General features: G+C 41.9%; 1 protein-coding gene across 4 annotated transcripts in view; it reads right to left on the reverse strand.

Annotated features, from left to right (window-relative positions):
• Nucleotides 1–25504, reverse strand: part of FRMD4A (FERM domain containing 4A) — a 604393-nt gene that overhangs the window by 421906 nt on the left and 156983 nt on the right. Inside the window, exon 1 of one of the 4 annotated variants that reach the window (XM_082739515.1) lies at nucleotides 23816–23914. The exons of the other annotated variants lie outside the window; for them this stretch is intronic. Within the exon in view, the coding sequence (XP_082595641.1) occupies nucleotides 23816–23848 (33 nt within the window). The 5' untranslated portion in view covers nucleotides 23849–23914. Of the gene's footprint in view, nucleotides 1–23815; nucleotides 23915–25504 lie in introns of those variants that run through there. 4 annotated transcript variants of the gene reach the window in all.

Raw genomic sequence — 25504 nt, forward strand, 5'->3', positions numbered from 1 at the left:
CAATTCCTTGTAATAAATCTATATTTTACACACACACACACACACACACACATTTACATATATGTATATGTTTTAATATATATGTATTATAAGTATTATATGTATATACCAAAGCATGTTTGTGTATGTATACATACATATATAGATAGATAGATGTATATGTATAGTATATGCACCCACACAAGCTATTGGTTCTGCTTCCCTGGAGAACCCTAATATAAGAGCTATTCCTTTTGGCCAAAATCCCTTCCTGAACTATTCTATCCTCATCCCATCTACCTAGTGAAATCTCCTTTCCCCTCTTTAAGGAGAGCTTTAAGGAAAGGTAACCTGAGAGCTTACCTTTCCTGTGAAGCCTCCCTTGTTGTCCTTCTAGTCCTCCCCATCCCTCCCACCCACAGGCAAGATCTGACTGTACTGAATAAAGGCTGGTTGCCTGAAAAATCTCACTTCCCTTGAAACATCACAAAATACCTATTTGCAGTAATGGGCTATATTGTCACAAAGGAAGGATCATGTGAAAAGCAGGGTTGTAGTGACTGCCCTTACTAGGATACCTGATATATGATAAAAGCTCTATTACACATGAAGACAGCACAAGAAATGGAAAAAAAAAATTTTTTTTAACAAAGGTGTTAATTAACAGAAAAGATTTTTTGTCAGAAAGTTCCAGCTTTCTCAGCTGTTACCCCTTGAGTAGGCATCCTCTCTGTCATGTCATAATGGTTATTCAAGATGTATGCATCATTTATATACATGTTCTGGTGACATTCTCTAAATTGTTGAGCACAGGTTTCCTAAGTAAAGTGTATTCTCTGCTATTAAGGGAAACTGTCAAGCAATTTAAGCAGAAAATGTGACCTAGTAAAATGCTGACCCTTCAGAAGCTGTAATCTCATGGTGACTGCTTCTCAGAGTACAAATACTGTCAAAAACCCATCATATACCCTAAGAGAATTGAAAGAAGCAAAAGCATTAAGCAGTATGAAATGTATCCTTAACTGGAAATCTGGCTCTAGGACATGGATTTTAAGAGTTTGCATAATAAGATCCCCCAAACCGGTGTTTGAATCACCATTAGCATCAAGGACTTTCTACATCTGCAAGAGACCTTGAGAGATAATATAATCCATCTGCTCCCTTTACAGATGAGGGAAACTGAGAACGGAGTCAGAAGTCCTTAAAGCCAGAGAGTATTTTAATGGATAGAATAAAGCCCCCTGCATTAGAGTTATCTGAGCTTGGCTCTTCCTGCCATATCTAACTGCCAAGGTGATGTTGTTGATGTCATAAAAATGGTGCCCAAAGGTAGACTATATGTATCTTTTTCAGTAAGTGAGGAAAAAGAGTGAGAGTTTAAAAGAACTGGAATAAAATGCTCAAACTGAAAAGGTGATAAAATGTGGAGCAACATAAGTGCATGGAAGAGGAGGCCCCAATATGCCCTTGGGAAGGACTCAAAGCCTCCCCTTCACACCCCTCTGAAGTCTTCCCCACCTGCTAGCTGATTCTTGAAACTTCCTCCTTGGAAGTTCATTCATTTGACTTGCAGTTGTGTGAAAATGCAAATCAGCACTGCTCCTGAGAGCTCTAGCACAATCAGTTATGGTCATTGGTGACTTTCTTTGGAGTAAAGGAGAAAAGGGTTGGGGACTCCCCTGGGAACTCGTTCTGAGGCAGGGAGGGTAGAAGAGGGGAGGGAAAGCAGGTGTCTAATAACTCAACGAATTCTTTCTTATTTCTCTTGTTCCTTTTTTTTTTTTTTTTAGTTTATTGTGTTCAGGTGAATCTTTTAAATAGTACAGATAATTATCTTTGCTCTGCATCATATGCAATTTACATTTCCCAAATTGAAAAGCACAAAACTCTCCTGGGTTTCTGCTCTAAACCGCCTCACTGGCAATAAATGTGTCTGTACAGCATTTTTCTATCTGCTGTCAGCGGCATTATCGTAAGTTTGGTACCGTCTCAGCGCAATTTGTGTCACTCAAAGGGTATTAATCATGCTGGGGTGCTATGGGGAGAGTTGTTCCGATGGATGGCATGGCCATCTATGAGCCTAAAGAAGGGGAGGGGGGTTCCTCAAGCTGTGAGTAGAATAGACTGTCACTTCAGAAAGAGAAAAACCTAGACTCTTCCCTGTTCTGTTTAGCTCAGGGGCTAGATAGTGCAGAACATGAACGGACTGGGGAAATGGCACAGGGGATGGGGACAAGAGGTGGGCATGGCTGGAAGAAGATGCACACATGGAAACCAAAAGATACACTTTGCTTGACGAAACCATAGTCAGGCTCCTCTGAGCCTCCACATCCACGGTCTGTCCTGGTGTCCTCAGTGGGCCTTCACTGCCCAGTTGTCACAAGAATCTGGTCAAGCTGGTTTACACAGAATCCCCACCCACCATATCTGATCAAATTCCATAGCTCTCACCACCTCCAGGTGATGTCTCATGATCCTAGCCTTCCACATCTGTGTCTCCTCTTAGTAATTTCCCTGCCTACTGACCCCACCCTGCTCCTTGCTTCTCATTCCTCACTGGCCCATGCTGTGTTCAGAATGGAGCCCAGGGGCACCTGGGTGGCTCAGTGGGTTTAGCCCCTGCCTTCAGCTCAGGTCATGGTCTCAGGGTCCTGGGATTGAGCCCCACATCGGGCTCCCTGCTCAGCGGGGAGCCTGCTTTCCCCCTCTCTTTGCCTGCCTCTGTGCCCACTTGTGATCTCTCTCTCTGTCAAATAAATAAATAAAATATTAAAAAAAAAAAAAAAAACAAAGAATGGAGCCCAGTTCCCTTTTCCCTGGGTCTCTTTTCCCCTATTGCCTTAGGTCCTGATAAAAATGTACATTACTCTTTTAACTACTGTCCAGCTCTAGTTTTCTTTGGCAAGACAAACTTTTGGAACTAAAAGTTTCTTCGAAACCATCCAGTGTTGTTCCTTTTACTGAGGCCTGGAGAAACTGCTGGTGGTTAGTTGGATTTTGGTGGCAGAGAAGGGAAAAGAACCTAAGGTCACTGCAAGGTTCATTTCCAGAGTGACTTGGAGAACAGTGTTGCCATGGACAGAAAGAAGCTTCCCCTGAAACAGAAAGAGAGCAAATACGTGCGTACAAGGACAATAGCAAGAAGCAAAAAGAGCACACACAAAAAGAGGGTGGCAATCACAGAGCAGAACTGCTCAGTAAGCAAGAAAGCCATAGGAAAGTAGACTTCTAATCCTGAGATTTTACCACTGATTTACTGAGTTGCTTTGTTAGAGTCACTTAATTAACCTCCCCCTGATCCAACTCATCATTGTCTTCTTCAGATCAAGATAATGTATACAATTAACTAATGCTCATGGATTTAAAAAATGGGTTCTATTTATAGGTCACTGAGGGACTCTGTCTTGGGTCCGGTGTCCAGTTCTGAGGACTACTCTGAGAGGTTGTCCCCCAGGTTCAGGGGGCAAGTCCCAGCACTAATGATATCCACTGCCTTGTGCTGGGCCCTCTTCTACTTAGACAAATGATTAACACATTATGGTAAGGCTATTTTGTAGATATAATTACTAGTTTAGTAGTTTACTAGTTGAGTATCTGTATCTGCAGAATTTGTGTTTCCTATTACCATGTACAGAAAATGAGGCACAGATTGGTTATGTAACACATACATGGTCACAGAGCTGATGGTTGGCAGAACTAGGATTTGAACTTAGGTTGCCTGGGCCCAGAAGACAGGCTCTTAGTCTCTCACTAAGCTGCCTGAGAGACAGAAATTAATTTGAAACATGGGGGATTGTGTTCACCGTCCTTAGAGGCAAGGACTTAAGGTGTCTGACATGGGATTAGCAGGATTTTCATTTTGGAAGAGGAATGGGCTTATTCTCCACTCTTCGAATAAATAGGATCAGTGGATTTGGGGCACATGAAGGCAGATTTCAGAGGAGCCTTAGAATATTTTCCTAACCATGTAATCTAGAAACGAGATAATTATCTCAAAACTTTGGTGGTTAAGAGTTCTGCTATCTGCTGGAGTGACCTCGAGAAATTACTTAACATCTTTTTGTCCCTTTCTCAGAAATATGGTTAGTGGCAGGACCAATCTGAGCCTGGCTTGAGTTGATAATGAGGAGAACTTAAAGGATGGCTCACAGAAAAGAATTCCATCAACATTAGCTCTTATCTTTGTTATCATCTCTCCATTATGCTGACCATGGCAGTAGACAATCATGTGACAGCAATGATACAGGAAGAAAAAGATTCCTACTAAGTGTGGAAGGTAGTCAGTGAGTAAGATCTGTGAGTCCAGTAACTTCACAGAAAAATGCAGTACAATTCTACACAACACAATATAACACACAGCAAACCCACACCTAGTATAGGATCAGAGCTCTATCAGTATAGCTGTTGACCCCATCATGGTCATAATCAAAATATGATAGGGTCACTGATACACTAATGAGAATCCCGAAAATCCAGGGAATAGGTTGCTCACACTGACTGGTTCTTAACCTCTCAGAACCCTTACTAATACAATTTATGACACAATAAGACACTGCTTTAGATGTGATCTAGTTCCCAGCTACTGGGCCTCAGGCCAGACTGTCCCTGAGGCTAAATGCTAGCATCTATCCACGTCTTAAACATCTTTGAATCACCTGCAGCACCTAGTACTAGTTGGGTACATGGTAGGTTCTCAGTAAAAATAAGTTGATTGATGAGGTTAAAAATAAGTATGAATTTCTGTGATCAGTTGGGGCAAATGACAGGGTAATAACTGGATAATAACTAGTAATGCTGAATCACAGGTATAATCATGTATTTCCTTCAATTCCTTTTCAGGTTTACAATTTCTGTTTTTATTTCATAAACACATGTGCACATGTCTTTTTTGTAAGCTGCTTCAACCTCCTTTCAGGTAAAAATAAACAAAATGCCAGACAGGCCAGTTCGTTGAAAGATGCTCTGGATTTTGCAGATTTAAGAGCCCTAGGACTTATTATCTTTTAGAAAAGATATAATTTGTCTTTTCTTAGGCCAACCTGTGGCTGAAGAATAACTTATGAGTCAAAGTAGGTGAGAGTCACTGGTAAGAGGTGAGATGGTCTAAGAGTCAACCCCCTGGGGGTCTTCATTATGTTCTCAAGATGAGTTATTTGGCTGTAGATGTGGGGGCAAAACCATAACTTCTAACCTGAGATGCCAGTAGAGCATTGCTAAGATTGCAGGCTCTTTACCTAGATTGTCTAAGTTCACATTCTGTCTCCCCCACTTACTATATAATCTTGGGACAGTTACTTAATGTTTCTAAGTCTTGGTTTTCTTGTCTGAAAAGGAGTGGATGCTCTAAATAATTCCTTTCTGGAAGTGTTTAAGTCTCAGAACCCTACCTGGGATAGTGTATGCTCTCAATAACATTGGTTGTAATCATTCCCTTAAGAGGTACTCTCTGTATAAATGTGTATTATGCTATTGGTACAATGCTATAGAGAAGGTGTTGGAGAAACTCAGACCCACCATGCATTTGACCCGTGCACACATCCTGTTTACCGTTCTGGAGTCCAAGAGACAGAGTCAGATATTCAAAGGAAATAAAATATTTTAACTGCCCTTCTTCAGTTTCAGATCGATGAGCTCCAGGAAGTGTACATGTCATGACTGTTTTATAGAAGTTACCATTTTTCAACACAGTTAACCAAAATACATGGTCATGAGTTGACCATGACCTCACCAAGAATTCTCCTTTGCAAACAGTGAATAAACAAAGAAGATAATCTCATAGAGATTGAGAATCAAGAGGAAATGTTTTTTTAAAAAGAAATAATGAAATTAACCTTTTTTCTCCCCTGTTTCTTGTGAAGACTTACAGAACCAAGAATGTTAAACTTTAAGAGCTGTACCAAGACCTTATAGTGTTAATGTGTTTTCACCTTATTAGAGGTTTACACTAAGATTTTTACTTCTCACATATATACTCAGACATATGCAAATGCACACACATTTGTAATTATAAACAAGCTATAATACAGGCTTACATGTATACACATCACTGAAAAAAAAAAAAGCCTAATTCACACGCCAAAGCACAGAAATGACAAAATATTGATTAGGATGATTCTAGGAACCCATAAACATCATGAGAAGTCAAAAGTCAAGTTCTTTTTTTTTTTTTAAAGATTTTATTTATTTCACAGAGAGAGATCACAAGTAGGCAGAGGCAAGCAGAGAGAGAGAAAGGAGGAAGCAGGCTCCCTGCCGAGCAGAGAGCCTGATGCGGGGCTGGATCCCAGGACCCTGAGATCATGACCTGAGCTGAAGGCATAGGCTTAACCCACTGAGCCACCCAGGTGCCCCAAAACTCAAGTTCTTAAAACTTACCAACCTGTACTTGTTTAGAGATAAAATGTGCTCTTTCACAGACCATTGTTTTCACAGAAAACTCATGTCATGGAAGAATTTCAATTGGAAAATGATGTACAATATTCATCAGGCAACTGGATGCCTCCCATAAGATGCTTAGTATTTCAATATTAATTACAATAGAGGCATAAAAATATCCAGTGGGTTTGGAGGCACCTGGGTGGCTCCATGGGTTAAGCCTCTGCCTTGGGCTTGGTTCATGATCTCGGGGTCCTGGGACTGAGCCCTGCAACAGGCTCTCTGCTTGGTGGGAAGCCTTCTCCCTCTCTCTCTCTGCCTGCCTCTCTGCCTACTTGTGATCTCTGTCTGTCAAATAAATAAATAAAATCTTAAAAAAATATATCCAATGGGTTTGATCTAAATGTCTTTTAAATAGTCCCCCTATCACTTTAAATATGGAGTCAGCTCCGGTTCCTACCCTCAGGAAGGGTGGAAGAAGGAGACATGCATGTTTTCGGTCCCCAAGTGACATCCCAATTCTAGCTAGTTCTCTTTCATTTAAGTCTTACTGTTGACTATAAAAAGAAGTACGTGAAGAAGCACAGACTTTTAACACATGTAATACATGACCTCCCTGGTAAAAACAAAAACAAAAATGATGCCCATATCTTGAAGATAGAGAGTAAGTAGTAGCAGCTTCATTGTCAGAGTATAATTAGATTGGTATTTTCATTTACACTGCATAGCTGAAGTAGACATAATATTACTTCATTTGTACATTGCTTAATTTTTTACATGTTAATGGCACAAGATTGTATTCCTGTCCAGCCAATTCACCTGTTTTTTTTTTTTTTCTCCACCCTAGACCTGCTTTGACCTCATAAGCAGCTCCAAGAGATTTCACTAAGAATATAGTATTTTCTTTATTAACTAAAGACTGGGGGACTCAGCCAATGATTTGCTTTTTTTTTTTTTTTCCCTTTCCCCACACATATTCACCCTCCTACTTCTCACTTCCCTTCTCAGAGATTCAGAAAGCTTATGGCAATCCATCCCAGGTGGTTTCCTAGGAGACTCACTCACAGCCAGAACCCCAAACTACACATTTCCATTTTCCTTCCCACCTCCTCTCCAATAAGCTTTAGCTAGTGAAACAAGGTGAAAAGACATCAGCATTTTTAAAAATTACTCTACAAATTACTCTACCGATTTCTTACTCATTCATGGGGAAAAATATGCAATTGCAGACTATGGGCTTTTTCTAGACAAATCTCAATTTAGAATCACACCTAATACCCAAAGTATTAGATTTGTCATACGCTCAGGGATTTTCATGCTGCTCAGAGGCTAAAACGGAGGTTACTGAAATGCCTTGACTTCCCAGTCCTAAGCTCTGGGTAGCTCTGGTAGTTTATTTGCTGGTATACCCCTTGTGCCTACTGCAGGAGAATGAATATCAGACTGAAGGAACAGAACGTTCTGCAGTGAGAATAGCCCACCCCTCCTTACAACCAGAAGGTGCATTTCTTGAAAATGCTGTAGGTTTAATTTTTGGAGGTGTTTAATTCATTTTTTTCTCATATTTTTCTCTCCTTTGCTGTAGAAAGGCAGCAGACCCTTGTGACCCTCACTTAAGGAAAGCTTCCACCCCAGATCAAAGGCAGTAGCTGCTCACAGGACATTTCCTACCCCAGCTCTAGTTTCCTAAAACCAAGTTCATTGAAAAGATATTGACAGGATTTGCAGGGGGAGATGAGAGGGAGCGGGACTTTGAGTAGTATGAAGGGAAGGCTATGTAATGCATTTATGCTGTCCCTCAATACACTAGAATTTGCCAGAAAATAAATAAATAAGTAGATAGATAAATAATGAGGCGAAACCAGGATATATTCATGTACTCACATTAGAGAACTCTAAACATAGGATCTGGCTAGCATCTTGGTTGTACTCACCAAGGGGCCACCTGAGGACAAATGTCTTCCTTCTGGATGGCCTTTCTTGAGCACCTGCATTTAAGAATGGAGAAAAGAGGGACTCCCCAAGCCTGGGACAGTGGTAGAGGTCAGGCGGTTCCATGTTCAATGAGTAGTAGAGATCTTTACCTGGCTCTCTGGCAGAGCCCCAGGATGAGACATAATCCAAGGGGAAAATATTAGCAAGGGGCTCCTGGGAATGCTGGACCTTAGGGTCTAGGCTATGACAAAGAGTCCTGGGCCCCACAAAAGGAAGGAAAGCAGAGTACTACCTGACTTCTCCTATGCAGCTTGACAGTGAGTGGTCAGTGGCATCATGGTGGAGAGGCATGGTGAGATATTTACCCATTTTCCATGCACCATATGAGAAGAATAACAAGATTAAAATCTCCCACCCTTCTAGAGGGATGAAGACTTAGATTCAAATTAATTCCATTTAAGAAAATAGAGAAATAGACAATCTTGCACACCTGTGTTTGTAGATAGACTAATATTCACCTGTGCTACATAGATACTAACTTTTGTATGTCTCCTGATATATTTTTCTTTTCTTTTCTTTTTTGAGATTTTATTTATTTATTTCACAGAAAAGAGAGCATGCAAGCATGAGCTGGGGGTATGTTGGGGGTAGGAGGAACAGAGGGAGAAGGAGAAGCAGACTACCCCCTACCTGTGGCTCAATCACTGGACCCTGAGATCATGACCTGAACTGAAAGCAGACACTTAACTGACTGAACCACCCAGGTGCCCCTTGAAAGACTTTCCTGATGAAGCCAGAAAACAGCCAGAAAAAAATGGTATATACCACATATGAATGCTGATAACTCACTTTCTGCACTCATGACAGACATATATATTTTTTTAAGATTTTTTATTTATTTGCCAGAGAGAGAGTGAGAGCGAGAGTGAGCACAGGCAGGCCGAGTGGCAGCAGAGGCAGAGGGAGAAGCAGGCTCCCTGCCGAGCAAGGAGCCCGATGTGGGACTCGATCCCAGGACGCTGGGATCATGACCCGAGCCGAAGGCAGCTTAACCAACTGAACCACCCAGGTGTCCCTCATGACAGACATTATTAATTAAGCCATCACACTTTTCATTGTAAATTAAATGTATCTGTTACACACACACACACACACACACACACATTCAATGAAATTAAAATTACCTACACACACTCAAACAGAATCACAGGAACTTCAACGTGGGGCTCCAGACAGCCACAGCAACCAATGAGAACGGATACAAAATAGGAATCCTATTTGCCTTTCCTTCCATAGGGTGAGGACATACCAGTGTGTAGAAGGTAGTCATTCATAAAAGTCATTCTCAGTGTCAGTCATCTGAGAGGAGTGATGGGTCATTGGACATGAAAACAGAACCCGGGAGTATGCCTTCATGTTCTGATTTTTCTCTTCTCCCCCGAGCTCTGTGTCAAAGAGAAGTACAATCCCAGGCTTGTTGTCTGCTGGCTTGCTCAATGGGAAGTGGAGAGGGAAGAATGGAGGAAGACCCTTTTTCTCTACTTCCTGTAGTGTTGTCTCCCATTTGAGCTGTCTCTTCCTTCATGAACTGGGCCCTTACCAGGAAGCCCCTACTGTCATGCTAAGTCCAGATGGCTCAGGCTGGTACTTTCTTTTAACCTCCCCTCCTCCCTGTGTCCCTATAGCCTTCTGGGGGGGGGGGGGTAGTGGCTTCCTGCTGTCACTTTTCCATCCTCTGCTGGGCTTCGTAGCTCTCCCAGCACCTGGGTAACCAATTCCCTGTCTGAAATGATCTGTGTTTGAAATTCTTGACTGGAGCCTGACTGAAACAGAAAATGACCCCAGACAGGCTGAACAGGCATGTTCTCTCTTGACTTCAAGTTCTGGGATGTGAATTTTGAGAGCTTCTAACAGCTTTGTAGGAACTGCAAGGTATGAAGAAGGAAGACCTCGGACAAAGAAAGGGGCCAACAGTAGACTGCAGGAGGACAGGACGCTGGAGATGGAGAAATTACCCCTCCTGATAGAGATTACCATTGTAAATCTGTCTGCTTCCCTTTGATATCACTGAGACTTTAGAAAGTCATATGGGAATATTCCAGCTGGGTCTCAGCTGTACTGAGAGGTTTGATTTCACTTCAGAAACGTGTGGACCCCTTTTAATCTACTCCCAGGTTTCTGGTGTTGGCCTAACTTGTTTTTATTATAATTTTAGTTGTTTAAATGTGTACCACCAGAAGAAAATCTATGTATGATTACATTCTTACATAACTATAAAATCAAATTTGTAAATTAAATATATACATATGTATAAAAATCAACAAAATCCAAATGAACACAACTGAATTAATCTGATGACATATATATAAATCTTATTTTTTAATTTTAATTTTATATTTTAAATTCTAACATTTTTCAGTTTTAATTTTGCTTTTTAAATTATATATATGTATATACATATGTATATATAAAATTTTATTTTTTTTACTGAAACTAAATTGCTTGAATAAGTTTCTGACTCCCACCAAGCAGGTTCTTAGAGTGTGGCATGCCTATATTACCACGTGCCAGATAAAGAGTCCATTCTCCTACCATTTTCTTGCGGCTCAAACCTCTGCACAACCTTTAATAATACAAGGTGATGCCCTTGACCTACATTTGACAGAACCACATCATTTATTACTAAGTAAATCTTCGCTCTTTCCTCATTAGCCTGAAAGAAATACGGTGGACAGCTCAGTCATGTGCCAGTGCTCAGCCATGGGATCGTCATAGGATGGTGCATACTCTCCTACTCTTTGTGTATTGAAGATTATTATGTTAAAACACAAAATGAAAATGCTTATGGAGGTCCCCTCAGAAATAGGAATAGTTCTAGAAAATAGGAATATTGCCCCTGAGGCCAGTCTAGTAGTGGTGGCAGTAATAATGAACAATCCCCATGGAAGACAGACCACAAGGAAAGGGAAGGGAAGCTCAAAGGATTAGCTCCTGTACCTTTCCTTATGGACACTGTCCTTCCTTTGACAGCCTTACAGGACGAGGGCTTGGTTCTACTAACGGTCCTTACAGTTTTATGAAGTTTGCATAAGGACAATAAAATCAAGTGACCCTGACCAGGCCATATTGATGATGTCATACATTAATTAATTAATACATTAATTAGAGATGTATATCAATGCCATACAGAAAATACAATGAGCATCAGGGAAGAAGCTGAGATACTGGAATGATACTGAAAGTACATGTTTGAGTGGAATGACAGTGAATAGAAGTTTTGGAGGGAAGTAATAAAACTCTCTCTTACTCTCATGGACACAACGTAGCAATGTTCTATATGTAGGCAGGAACATTTACACTGCCTATTTTCTGGAGTCCTTAATTGTGCACAGATATGCATACCACAGAACACAGTGGAGACAGAGGTGTAGCACAGGGAAATAAAGCATGTTTTAATAGTCATTGTCCTTGGGGAGCAATTTAGTCACTGTTAGGATGCTCATACCTCACAGTCCAGCAATTCCCCTTCCAGGTGTAGATGCTAGGGAAAAGTGTAAGAGGAGACATGTATAAGAACGGACACGGCAATATTGTTTGTAATGATTGAAAAGACAGAGAGAGATGTTTACCCACAAGAGGACAGATATATGACTGATGGGTTATTCATGCACTGTTATGCTCAAGCAATTCATAAAGGAGGGAAAATGAATGTACTACAACCGTGCACATCCATGCTCTTGACCGTCCCCCCCCAACAAAGACACACACACAAACTACTGAGTGGAAAGAACATGTTGCAGAAGATTCATACACTTGGAATGTATACACTTAGGCACAAAATATTTGTAATAAAAATATGAATAATTATATGTTATGATAAATACCAAATTCAGGATAGATATTACCTCTGGGAAGGGAGTGCGGGTGCAATTAGAGAAGGTACACAGGTACTTCAACTCTATCAGCAGTTTTATTTTCTTAAGCTAACCGATACATATATAGGTCTATATTCTTTATGTGTTTTTTGTGTACCTGAAATAAGCCATGATAAAGAAAACATTTTAACAAATCAGTCATCTTACATAAAACTCAACTCTCCCTGAAAAACCCTTTAATGGAAATGTCTAAAGCTTCTATAGATGCCCAGACATGCATGGAACAGAGCTTGTCTGGAACAGAGCTTGTAAACCTGAGTACAAGCCTTGTCTGATGAGCTCATTGGGTTTTTCCATCAAAAAAGGCTTATTTACTCTCTTGCTATTCTATCAAGACTCCCTACATGAAAACATTAGTCTGTAAAGTAAAAGGAACTTTGCAGCAATCTGGATAAGTGCTTTTCTTAAAGCAAAAGCATTTTTCCTAAAGTAGTTGGTTTTACTGTTCATGGTGGTTCATTTACTTGATAGAGAAAAAGCTCCTGGGGCAGAGGAAAGGAAGGCATATATTTCCACTGACAAAACTTGTCACCCTTTGGGAGCCCTGGGGTTCAGGCCTGAAAGTTATACCAAAAGTATAAACTGAATCTAAAACCAAGTTGAAAAAGACTCACCTGTGCTTCTTAAAAGAGGTGCCATACATTAGACTAATCTCGTAAGAGGGCATTCAGCAATTGTTCCAACACAACTGGGACATGGATCTCACATAGAGCTTTTGAGACTTTGCCAAGGCTCCTTGTCTATCTCTGCTCCCAAGTGGGGCCTAAAACCTACTGTCATCTGGCTCATCCTTCATTCTTCTTCCTGAGGAACTTTGTCATCTTTATATCATAATCAGAATACCAAAATCCACAAGATAGGTTTGGGAGACATCTGGATTAGTGAAAAGACTGAGTGTGGGATTTGTGGCCAAATAAGGGTTCAGATCCTGGCTCCCTCCCCTTAATGGAGGTAGAACTTTCTTGAGAAAGTTACCTGGCTTTTTTGAGCCTCAGTTTTCTCAGCTTTAAAATGGGGATGAAGACACCTAACTCATGCATGAATAACAGTGGCTAGAACTCAACAGATGACATCACTGTCCCCTTCATTCTGGAGCCCAGCCAACAGCAGCACACAGCACACAGATCCTGCTACAGGTGAGCCCTGCTGCTCTGCCTCACATGAAGGCCACCTGATCCTATGCAATTTGCATGTACACATCTGTAGGTGATTATTAACCTTCTATGGTACAGCACACACAGGACATAAGGCAGATATTTCATGAATGAAATGTTAACTCTGCATGTAGCTAAACTTCCCATCTATTTGGGACAAGCCTGAGGGCTTAATCCTTGGATGATGGTTTTGTCTGTTCAACAGTCATCTGTTGAACATCATATGAATGACCGGGTGTAGCAGGTGTAATGTGTTTACTGAAGGTAATGGATGTGGCAGTGGAGACATGGGAAAAAGAGACATTAATAAGTCTGCCCTTCAAATCAGGGGAGGCTTCATGGAAGAAGTGATATTTGAGTCAACTCTAGGGACTATGGAATTTCCAGGTAGACAAAGAGGAGAGCAGAATCTAGGCACGAGATTTGCCAAGTCAAAGTCATGGGCCATGGTAAAGCATCAGTAATGCTAGAGCATAAAATCCCAGAAGGCAGTGGTAGCAGCAGAGACTTGATCAGTAGGCAGGGACTGATCACAACGGACCTGAGTGTCACACTAAGGCTAGAATTTTCTCCCAAAGGCAATGGGAGCAGCTAAAGAATTTTGAGAAGAAAAATTACATGACTGGATTTGTGGTTTAGAACAAAGGCTCCATCAGTAATGAACTGATGGATGAGAGGGTGTGAATCATGGAGCCAAAAGCCCAGCTAGGAGACTATGGGAAGAATCCAGTCAGAAGATGGCCACTTGCACCAGCTCTGTGACCATGTGGAAGAAAAGGAAGGGAAAGACAAAATATAGTGGAGAAATGAAATAACAGGACATGGAAACTGATGAGATAGAAAGAGCAGGGCGTGAGGAGAGGGGTATAAAGACCCAAGTGTCTGCCATGGGCCAGGACAGAGAGGTCTCTCAGCCCGTGAGATAAGGGACATAGAAAGAGGAGCAGCTTCCCGGGCATAACAATAAGTGCATGCTTCTATTAAGACAAACATGTCTCTGGGATATAGCCAGGGGCTGATGAAAACAACAACAAATTCAAGCAATGACTTGGGTGTGTAGCTATAAAACCTGAGCATGGTGTAGACTAGGGGCAGATTTTCTGGAGGCCTTACATAACAGCAGTCAGCAAGTCCAAGAACGTGGACCCAATTATCTGGGGAGACTGAAGGGAAATGCTCCCTTAGCTGACGATACCCTTATACAGAGTGCCTTGGTATCTGCAGCAACTAGCTTAGAAAATCCCCACAGGCATGCAATTAAACAAAAGAAAAAGATCTGAAACAACACGTGGACTGGAAGAGAAAGAGAGAGAGATTGAGAGAAACTCAAGATCGGTGTTAAATTGACTGGGAAGAAAGTATGGAAAACCACCAAGTGAACTGCTTAGAACTTCTCCGATCCCCTGTGTCCACATTTGCCCTCTGACCTGACCCTGCGTCCCTCCGGCACAATGGGAGCACTGAGCTAATTCATTCTTTGTGTGTGATCATCAGCTTTCTCTACAGAGGTCAAAGTGCTCTGGGCATTCATCCGACCAAATATGCTTGTACCAGAGGTCCGGGGCTGTGCCAAAATCCCAACGACAAAATAGCACTGCAGGGAGACTACACGGTCAAAACAGGCTATTAGGAGAGCAACTGCAATTTACCAGTATTAGACAAATCCCAGTTTTATGGGTTCTTTGGTTGTACCAATAAATCAGGTAGAGCTGGCCTGTCTAACACAATAGCCAACTAACCGTGTGTGTCTACTGAGCACTTGAAATGTGGCCAGTCTGGATTGAGATGTGCTATAAGCACAAAATGCACACCAGACTTTGAAGACAATATGGAAGAAAAAATGTAAAATATCTCATTCACAATTTTTATATTGACTATATGGGGAGATGATAATGATGGATATATTTGACTAAGTAAAAAATATTATTAAACTACTTACAACTGTGTCTTTTAATTTTTTTTAATGTGGCTACTTACTAGAAAATATAAAATTATACCTGTGGCTCCCATTGTGGTTTAAATTATATTTCTACTGGCCAGCACTGGGTTAAAGGTTGTTTTTGTTTTTCAAAGATTGTATTTATTTATTTGACCGACAGAGATCACAAGTAGGCAGAAAGGCAGGCAGAGAGAGAGGGAAAGCAGGCTTCCTGCTGAGCAGAGAGCCTAATGTGGGGCTTGATTCCAGGACCTGGGATCATGACCCAAGTTGAAGGCAGAGGTTTTAAACCAGTGAGCCACCAAGGTGCCCCTGGATTAAAGGTTTTAAGTATCCTTCACTCCTCAGCATATACTAGGCATATCCTTGGGCACATACTATGCTCCATTGTCTTATTTATCCCCAAAATGAAAACAAAGTAACTTAGAGTAAATGTTAATATTTTTCCAATCTACCCACAGTAGACATACCCAAGAGCTCTGCCCCAGAGGAAACCATGATTTACTCCAGCTACAAAATGAAGACTTGCTTTATAGCTTGTAGGGTAATATCTAAATCCTACACTGGCCCTGGAATCAACTTCAAAGCATCAATATTGGAAGTGAATGACACTCCCCACCACACACATAGGCAGGCACACTAAATATGACTCACCAAGAATCTGTGAAGACTGAAGAATAGTAGAAAGTATATGTATGTGCTTAGGGTTATTATAGTTCTCAAAGCTAATTGTTGAAGTAAAGACTTTGGTCTTTATATAATTTCATAGTTTCCTATACTGTTTTCTAACCTGGTTTCCCTGGTGTTAAATACAGTGTTTTACTTTGAAATCTTAGGAGAAATGACTACATTTAGGTTTCCTCATTTAGGAAATATGTCCAAGTTCATGCTCTTTGTGTAAAATAAAGGAAACCTTTTAAGACTAAATAGGATCCTCCTTCAGGCATTTTTTCCCTTTGAAGACACTCAGTTATTACCATTAACGTAATTCCCTTTGAATATCAATGCGAAGTTAATTTACCCAATTGCTATCATCTTCTTGTATTAAAAGCATCACATTTAGTGAAAAAGAATGTGGCCTTTGGAAAAATCATTTTCTCCTGTTTGTAGCTCCTGGAGTGTGTGCACTCTGACTCGTTTAGAGGAAAAGCGATTGGGTGGCTTTGTTTTGTTTGTGGACCCTTCAACATTTCTCCTGTTGTTTGTACAACATTGACAGACGTAAATGTTCATTGCCTGACACTCGATATGAACGTGTAATGAGTCCTCCCTGGATGAATAAGTAAATGAGAGAGAAGAATGGCTGGACTACTCTGCGGCTCAGAGTTCTCTTCCTCCCCCGCTTGGGAGGTAGCACAAAGATCTGACCAGAACATGAATAGAATTGCTACAATTTAATCAACTCCCCAATTTGGTATATATCAGAAATCATCAAAAATCCTCATGTCATGCCTTCCCCTCCGTCAGTTGTGTTATGCTCTACCCACCACACTCCTATTCCAGTTTAAATATACAGCGTGAGGTCAGTGGCTTCGGGATTTTCATCCCCCTTCTTCTCACCAACTTGGTATCCGCCCCTGCAAGTGCAGCGTGGCCTCCCAACCCCTGGAAGTGAGCCATTCGGGGCCCTGACTGACAAAGCCAGTGGCCCGCATATCCTCATTCCACAGGGCTGTCCAGACGGCTTCATAAAATCTTCTGGGCCAACAGGAGTTTTGTTGGCACATGACAGAAAGGCCTTTAAATCAACGATGGCTTTGAAAGGCCAACATTTACCAGGCCGACACTTGTGGTCTGTTCTGGCCTCTTTCATCTGCCTTCTGGGGCGTGGAGCATGGCTTGCATCCTGCCTTTGCCTAGGCCTAGCCTTAGAAGGCCAAACCTTCATTGTTGGGAAATGTAAGAGCTGTTCAATCTGGAACATCCATCCCCAGAAGGAGCCTCCTGTGCTGCTTCCTGTCCCCAGTCCTCCCTGGTGGACTGCAGCTACTGTAGTGAAGATCACGTGAGATGATGTAGGTTCAACTATGCAAGATCCAAAGCATAAAAGAGAGATTGTTCTTTTACTAAGATGTCAGTTAAGAGATGACAAAACCAAAGACTAAAGGAGGAAGGTGATTTTCTTGAGGTTCTGGAGAGGAACTCTTCGGCTTAAGTTGAGTCTACAGTCCTTTCTTCTAAACAATCTACCTGCCATAGTTAGTTCTCACGAAAGGCTTTATTCTAATGAGAGGGGATTTGTGCTCTAGAAGCAACTGTTTTATTCTGGGCTCTCTGAGCCGCACCTTGACAGGCAAGGACCCCACTTCACAGGGATCTTGCGGTGGAAGGAATGCTCTTTCCGTGTCTCAGTTAGTAGCAGCATCTTGAAAATACATTGCCTGCCTTCCCTACTTTTACTCATGATGATATCAACTCATTCCAAACACTGTCATGAAACTTGTATTTCTTCATATATTCATTTATAGATTTCCTCATGCATTCGTACTCGTACTAGTTAGCACTTGTTATGATGTGCCAAGACCTTGTGGGCATTAAAGTATTTACTTTTAACAGCAACCTTTGATATAGATCCTATTTTTTAGAAGGATTTTTATTTATTTACTTTAGAGAGCATGAGAGAGAGAGCAAGCAGTGGGAGGGGCAAGAGGGAGAGAATCTCCAGCAGACTCCCTGCTGAGCGCAAAGCCCTCAAACAGGGCTTGATCCCACCACCCTGAGACCATGACCTGGGTTGAAATCAAGAGTTGGATGCTTCACCAACTGAGCCACCCAGTGCCCTTTTAGGTCCTATTGTTGTATGCATTTACAAATGAGGAAACTGAGATTCAGGAAACACCTCAGGAAGGGGCAGAGCTAAGGTGTGAGTCTGTAGTCTCATTAGGACAGGCTATGATGCTTCGCACATCACCTTTTCCACATTAACACAAAAACTTATAATACACTCCTCACCTTCCTTTGAACAGTTCACATTTGCCTTGAAAGGGGTTGTTTGAAAACGAATAAACTCATTTCCTATTTGCACACAACTGAGTTCAGTGATTTAATAAATGCATTACAGGAGCTCTTTGTATAGGAATTTGATGCATGCCTCGTAAACAAACCTATTTCTGGTTTTATTGGCTTTATGGTAAAAATTCATGGCACCATAAAAACATGAGATGTCTTAAAGGCTTCTGGCTTTACAAGGAGGATCAACCTTACATGTCTCAGAGGCCTTTAGATTAGAAACTATACCAGCCTTTCTCAGGAAAACATTTTAATGTCAAGAAACAGCGCCTTGAATTGAATCTAAACGTGTCATGCTTCAGCTTCTGCAGGTTTCCTCTTATTTAAGCCTCCGTGAAGATAAAGGATAGCCTGTCATTAGCTGGTGAAAAATCTTCTGGATATTTCATGTGTTTGACAGTAATTGTGAAGCCCTCCTTAGTCTTCCTTGCTCAGGCTTACCATTCTTTCGTCCCTAATGATTCCTGGTTCACAGAGCTGTTTAAAAGGGATAGTTCAATATTTTATCAGAATCCCTGTATCGAGAAGGTGGAACACAATGGATCATTTCAGCCACTATGTTCCATGGAGTCCTGGCAACGTTTCAAGTTGATTTAGCATAATTCTAAGTAACTGTAAGGGTTTCAAGTACTGTATGATTATTGGTCTAATGAGCCAGAGAACCTTTGATTGTACTCTTTTGATTCTTTCTTTCACTATCTGCATTATCTATAATTTTAGGATTTTTCCATCTAACATCTATATCTAATGTGCTCCCTGAATTGCAGTGTGGTGAAGAAGGATGATTCTTGGACTCACCGGAGCTATGTGTGGCACTTACTGTGGTTATGCAAGAGCTGGACTCACGTGAAGGACACAATTCAAATGCTCATTCTTGATTCTCTCAGCTTCCAGTTCCCTGTAAATGTCCCTTTCATAAGACTTCCTTATGATCCTTTCAGAAGACTTCCTTTAGAAGTCTTCTGATCCTTATGATCCTTTCAGAAGACTTCCCCCTTAGAAAACAACTTTACGCACACAGATCTGAAGTCATTCCTTCCAGAAAGTAACTGAAGTGCAATAAAGGAAGACACGATGACTTTGTGGTAGCAATAAGGGAAGTCTGGACAGATACCAAGCATCTTCTCTGGGAAGTTAGCTAATTGTAAATGGACTGTAATTGTAAATGGATGTAAACAGGTATTAAAGACAACATAGGGCACCAAGGTGGCTCAGTCGGTTAAGTATCTGTCTTCAGCTCAGGTCATGGTCACAGGGTCCTGATCAGGCTCTCTGCTCAGCAGGGAATCGGCTTCTGTCTCTCCCTCTCCCTGTGTGTGCTCTCTCTCTCTCTCTCTCTCTCTAGCTCTCTCTCAAATAACACAATTTTTTAAAAAGACAATAGTATCACAGCACACTAACTAAAAAGTCCAGCTAGTCCACAAAATAGTCACCAAATTGCCAAGTTGAACTTTGTAGAAGTTTAAACTCCAGTCTTTCTAGGGAGGTTAATTTAGGTCCACTCTCCACTTACTGTGCAAGCATTTGATAAACAGACAAATAAACATCTATAACCTTGTTTGGATGCAAAGAAGGACCTCCAGTTCCTCAAAAAATTTAAAAGTAGAACTACCAGAAGACCCAGAGATTCCACTTCTGGGTATTTATCTGAAGGAAATGAAATCACTACCTGAAAAAGATACCTGTGTCCCCATCTTCACTGCAGCATTATTTATAATAGCCAAGACAAGAGATAAACATCTGTGGACAGATGAATGGATAAATAAATTATGTGCATATACAATGGAATATTATTCAACCGTAAAGAAGAAGACTCTACCATTTGCGACAACATGGATGGACTCACCCTGAGGACATTACGCTAAGTGCAAGAAGTCAGACGGAGAAAGACAAACATGATGGGACCCCTCTTACATGCAGAATTGTCCAAATAAAAAACAGAAAACAAAACCAAACTCACAATAAACGAGATCAGATCTGAGTTTGCCAGAGGTGTGGAGCGGGGGAGGGAATGGGAGGAAGGTGGTCCGAAGGTGCAAACTTCCAGTTATAAGAACAGTAAGTCCTGAGGATGAAATGTACAGCATGCGACTATCACTAACCATGCTGTATGGTATATTTGGAAGTTCCTGAGAGAGGAAATCCTAAAAGTTCTCATCACAAGGAAAGAGACTTTTGGTATTTTTTGGTAACTACAGGCGGAGATGGATGTTAAATAAACTTAGGTGGCTTTGTGTACCTTAGCCTTATGCGGTGCCATATGTCATTATATCTCAATAAAACCGAAGGAGAAAAAGATGGACGTCCAACAAGCCACCTCACTCTCCCCACTCCTCTCCCTCCTTCTCCTCTCTCCCTTCCTCTTCTCTTTTCTCTCCTCCTTCCTTCTTCATCCTCTTTTGACACCATAGCGGGCCCAGAACACACTCCCTGCAGAGTGCAGACTTGTCTTGAGTACACATGGCCCTAGCCAGGTGCTCACTGAAAACTCCACAGCAGGCACTGGCAAGCAGGAATAACAAGAAGCCGAAGATGAGGGGGGATGTTTTTTGCCAGCCTCCTTCACTGGAGGGAATGCACCAAGGATTAAAGAGAATCACGGAGGTTGGTGGATTAAAAATCGAATCAGAAAAGGACACATTTTAAAAAGGACACAAAGATGAACAGTTATAAAAATTCTTTCCTTTGCCCTCATAGGAGAAATGACTCAATCAGTGTCTCTCGTTTTTCCCTTTTTCTTCCCCCCTGCCTCTGCAAACATCGTTTGTTATGGTTAGAATCCTGAGGTCCGTGTCGCGGCCTGCCAGGAGGCCAGTCAGAAGTATATCCATCAGCCTGGAGACTCTCTAGATTGCATTATATAGAAAAGAAAGAATAAGTAGTGTGCCCAAGTGAATCCAGCCGAGAGCCAAAAGCTGTGCTAAGCCTGTGTATCACTGACAACACACTGCCTGTGACATGGGGAGGCCAGCTGCCGCCCTGTCTGTTTCTAGGTACGTCAAGTGTGGCCACCACCCAGGAGACAGTGTGTGCTCAGGTGCCCCCTTTGCAACTGCCTTCATTTTCACACTCGTGAACATTTTGCCCACCCTGTTTTGCCACTTCCAGTTAATCTCATGCATATTTATGTGCCAATTATGTAAATCCCCAGATAAAAATGCATTAAGCACCCATGATTTAGACTGGTTAAGTCTATTACATGGCATAATGAAATTACTGCATGATGTCCAATTTACCTCAACACTTGCTTTAAACTGTCAGTAAGTTATTAAGTAACCATAACACACCAAAATTTAGCTCTAGGAGGCTTTCTTTGTCCAGATCTCATGATACCATGAAATCAGAAACTTCAAGTTGAATCCTTACTAGAGGAGGAGAATATTCTAGAATAGGCTTAATGAGGCATAATGTGGGATAAAGTTTAAAAATGACAACACATTATCACTGATACAAGTCTTTGGGTAAATTTTCAAAAATCACTGGGCAATTTCAACAACACAGGACATAGCAATTTAGGAACTAAAGCTGAGTCTTACCAATGGGATCTCATTTCATAGTCAAGTCCCGTTCCCTGAGTAGGCAACTGTAGGTTGCCAAATTCAAGTGTAATTTGAATCTTCATTATGGATATATAAATTTCCAGCATCAGAAATAAAGAAATGAAAGAAGAATCCACAGGAGGAACTTAACAGACACACACACACGCACCCCTTGAAATCTAAAAATTAAAGGGTTTGAATGAGAATCAGTTTCCTACATGAGATTTTTATGTTTGAACTTTGGTGGGACCCAAACCCCCATAGTTTCGACATTCACTAGACAACTAGATGGTTAAGGCGCAAGCTGTGCTGTGAAATTAAACGATAAATATAATATATGAGTAGTCCGACCTTCTCCCCTACTACAGCATGCCATTTTAAGTGGCCCACTGTGGGATTTACGCAGCGTTTGGGTCCTGCTTCATTTGCATAGGGAACTCCCCTCCAAGTCTATGAGAGTTGTACTCCTATAAGGCTACGAGCTCAGATCCATTGATCCGATGGAAACAGAGTGTGCATGGTACAAGGATAGAGGGTCTGAGGTAGCAAATTCAAAAACTAGTCAAATAAACAGATAATAACATCCCCTAAGGTATTTATATACTAACCCATTAATAAAGGGTGCCATTTGCCATTTTCTTTGCAGTCGTACAAGATATTATGAACTGGTACCTGCCGTTTCCACACCCCCCTTGGACTGAGATATGCAGCCTGCAACCATCAGGACTTCATCTACATACTCAGTGAGAGCAAACAGGTCACAGACGGGATCTCACCGGAGATCAAACAGATGGACAGGCAGCCAAAGGGCTGGAATTGGACTCTCTGGTAACAAACCCTCTCTTGGGGCGATCCTTCCAGAATGACTATCAGATGAGAGGGAGATCAGGAATTCTCCCAAAGGACGGGACGATTTCATGCTTAAGACCCTAGTTCTAATATTTTCTTAATACATTGTGGTCATGCTCATTAACTAGCAAGAAAAATATATTCAACATGCTTGTGCTGGAATCACTGAAAAGCGTATCAAAGAGAAGAGGTAAATCAAAGCCTTACTCTATTGGCTTTAACTATGCTGTGTGGTTACAAAGCCAATTTCCCCATTTTTAAAAAAATTTCTGAATAAAGAAAGTACTATTTCTAGCATTATTTAGAACTTTTGGCCCACCCATTTAGAGTTATATGTGGATGCAGCAAATATCAAATAGATTCCCCATCATCTGAGCTTTTAATGGAAAGCCCCAGCTCCAAGGCATCCCTTTCTCAAGTGAAAAAGCAAACTCCAGCCAAGAAAAACAAGTTTCCAGAGCTTCTAGGAGACTGTAAGCAGTTCCCTGGGAGCATCTCTACACGTTTCAGGACCAAGTTCAAGATGTCAGGCAAGTCTGGTGCTCTGGATTCTTTTCTGTAGGTCTGGGAGCTCTCTGAGAACATACTGGCTTCCAGAATGCATTAACCTACTTTCCACAGAGGATCCCCTGACCCTCTTGCTCTGAAGAAGAGGAGGAGGAAAGAGGATATTTCCAGCAGGAGCTGGGCATGCTCTGCTTTAAACGTGTCACTCCTCCTGCTAAACAGCAACGCCGCCAGAGAAATTGGTAGTTCCTGCAATGAACAGCTCCAAGGGTTGCACAGCCTCCAAGAAGAGTGACTGGAAATCCTTCTAAAATATGGCTGTCTAATCAAGCGAGAGGAGAACTCATTTACTAGGATTCCCATTGTCCACACTGACAGATGGTTCTCTCCCCCGCCCCTCTTTCCCCTTCCCACAGATCGCGCTGCCTTTGAGGCTAGCCTATTCTTTCAGGGATCCAGTTGCATTCACCAGCCTTAGTTCTGAAACAAGACAAAAGCTCAGTGAGCCTCCCATTCACAGAGGCTCCGGCACCTCCGCTGCCTTCTCTGCACGTCCAAGCCGAATCAAAAGAAATTAAGATTCACTCTCCTTACCTTCGTCCTCATCGGAGACAGGAGCCCTTCCATTTTGGTGGAATCCTCATGCCAGTTCCTCTCCTCTCCAAGTTACTCTCTCCAGGGTGCCGTCCTTAAGCATCCCACATGAGAAGAGTCATGCGGGGAGTTGCCAGTCTCTCCCTGCTCCCAGGCGGCACCGAGGCACCGTCACCCAGTCTAACTTGAATCTCCAGTGCCTGGAAAGCGCTGTTCCTGGAGAAGCCCGCTCCGTTCCTCGCCCTCTTCCCTCTCTTGCTTCTCTCTCTCCTGAGCTCTCTCCTCCCTCCCTTTCCTCCCTCTCTTTCCATAATCTGCCTAGAGCTCCCTGTGTACCGCGCGCTCACTTGACAAATGATCCCTGTCTTAGGTACCGCATCTGAGCCAAGAAAAGTGATCTGCACCAAACCACAGGGGCGGCTCACCCAGGAAAGGGGGCGAGGGGGGCTGAGCTTTGCTGGGGCATCCTCGGCTCCTCGGGGGCTCCCGGCTCCCAGGGTTCAGCTGTGCGGTTGCTCTCTCTAGAGCTGGCAGCTGAAGGCACTGCTTTAGCTACCCATTCATTGCTCTTTTAAGAAACAGGACCCTGAAAGCAGTGGATCCACTTGTCACCATTACTCAGCTGTTTTTCTGATTTGTGTTCTGAAAACTGAAAAAGAAATCTCACCTCTTAGGTATTTCTAAATACTCATTTGTTTAGCCTAGTTGTTGACATAGCATCTGGATAGGTAAGTGGATTTTATTTTTTCTGTCTGACCAGATGTTTAGAAGTATATGAGCAGAGACTTTTCTTACGAAAAGTTTCAAAACTGATTTATAGACTCAGCTCCTAACGGCTGAGCATAAAATAATAAGTGTGTGTGTTGTGCAGGACTCCAGATAAACTAGATTTTACTATTTCATTCAGCATTGCTGGCCACTTGTAAAAAGTAGACAGAGAGAAAATATTGCCAAGACTTGGTTTACACAGCATTATGAAGTCGAAAAGAAAAGATTTTCTTTCTGGAACTTTCTCATGCTTGGGGAATTCTCTATGTGGGAATAATTCAACATCTCTACTTCAACTGGTGACTCCTGTGGCTAAGAACATTTGACCATTACAAAGGCTTTCATATTACATGGTATGCACATTCCATGGTATATGAATTCATCAATGATATTTAAGGCTGACACCCTGTGCCCCTTGTTCCTTGGATGGAACTTGTCCCTCTCTACCTGCTACATTTATGCCTGGCTCCCAAGACACCTTCAACATGGGGCAATCTATACCTGTTCTCCATATGGTGTCAGGATGGTCCTTTCCTCAAGTTCTTAATCCTTGATTAACTCAAGTTTTCTCTAGTTCAAACAACGGCATTCTAAAGAACGTCAGATTCTACACCAACTACATTACCCTGATTCAACTCCTTGGCTAGTCCCTAATTTTCTTCTCTTAGCCTTTTTGTCCTACACTTAGGTGCATGTCTGCAACCTCATTCTCACTTTGCCAGGTGCTTATTACTGCCCTTGACCAGAGTCTTTACACCCTGACAAATCCTCAATGGCTCCGACACATTTAGTGCAACACTCTGCCCGTATATAAAAGGTCTCTGCCATTTCTGGGGGCCTCTGGACCTTGTTATTGGCTTAACCATTACATTTTCTTACTCAGTGTCCTAGTGTTTGGGGTCCCTCGATTGTGTGTTTTAT

This window comes from Mustela nivalis (genome assembly GCF_964662115.1).
Source record: "Mustela nivalis genome assembly, chromosome: 7".
Taxonomy (NCBI): Eukaryota; Metazoa; Chordata; class Mammalia; order Carnivora; family Mustelidae; genus Mustela; species Mustela nivalis.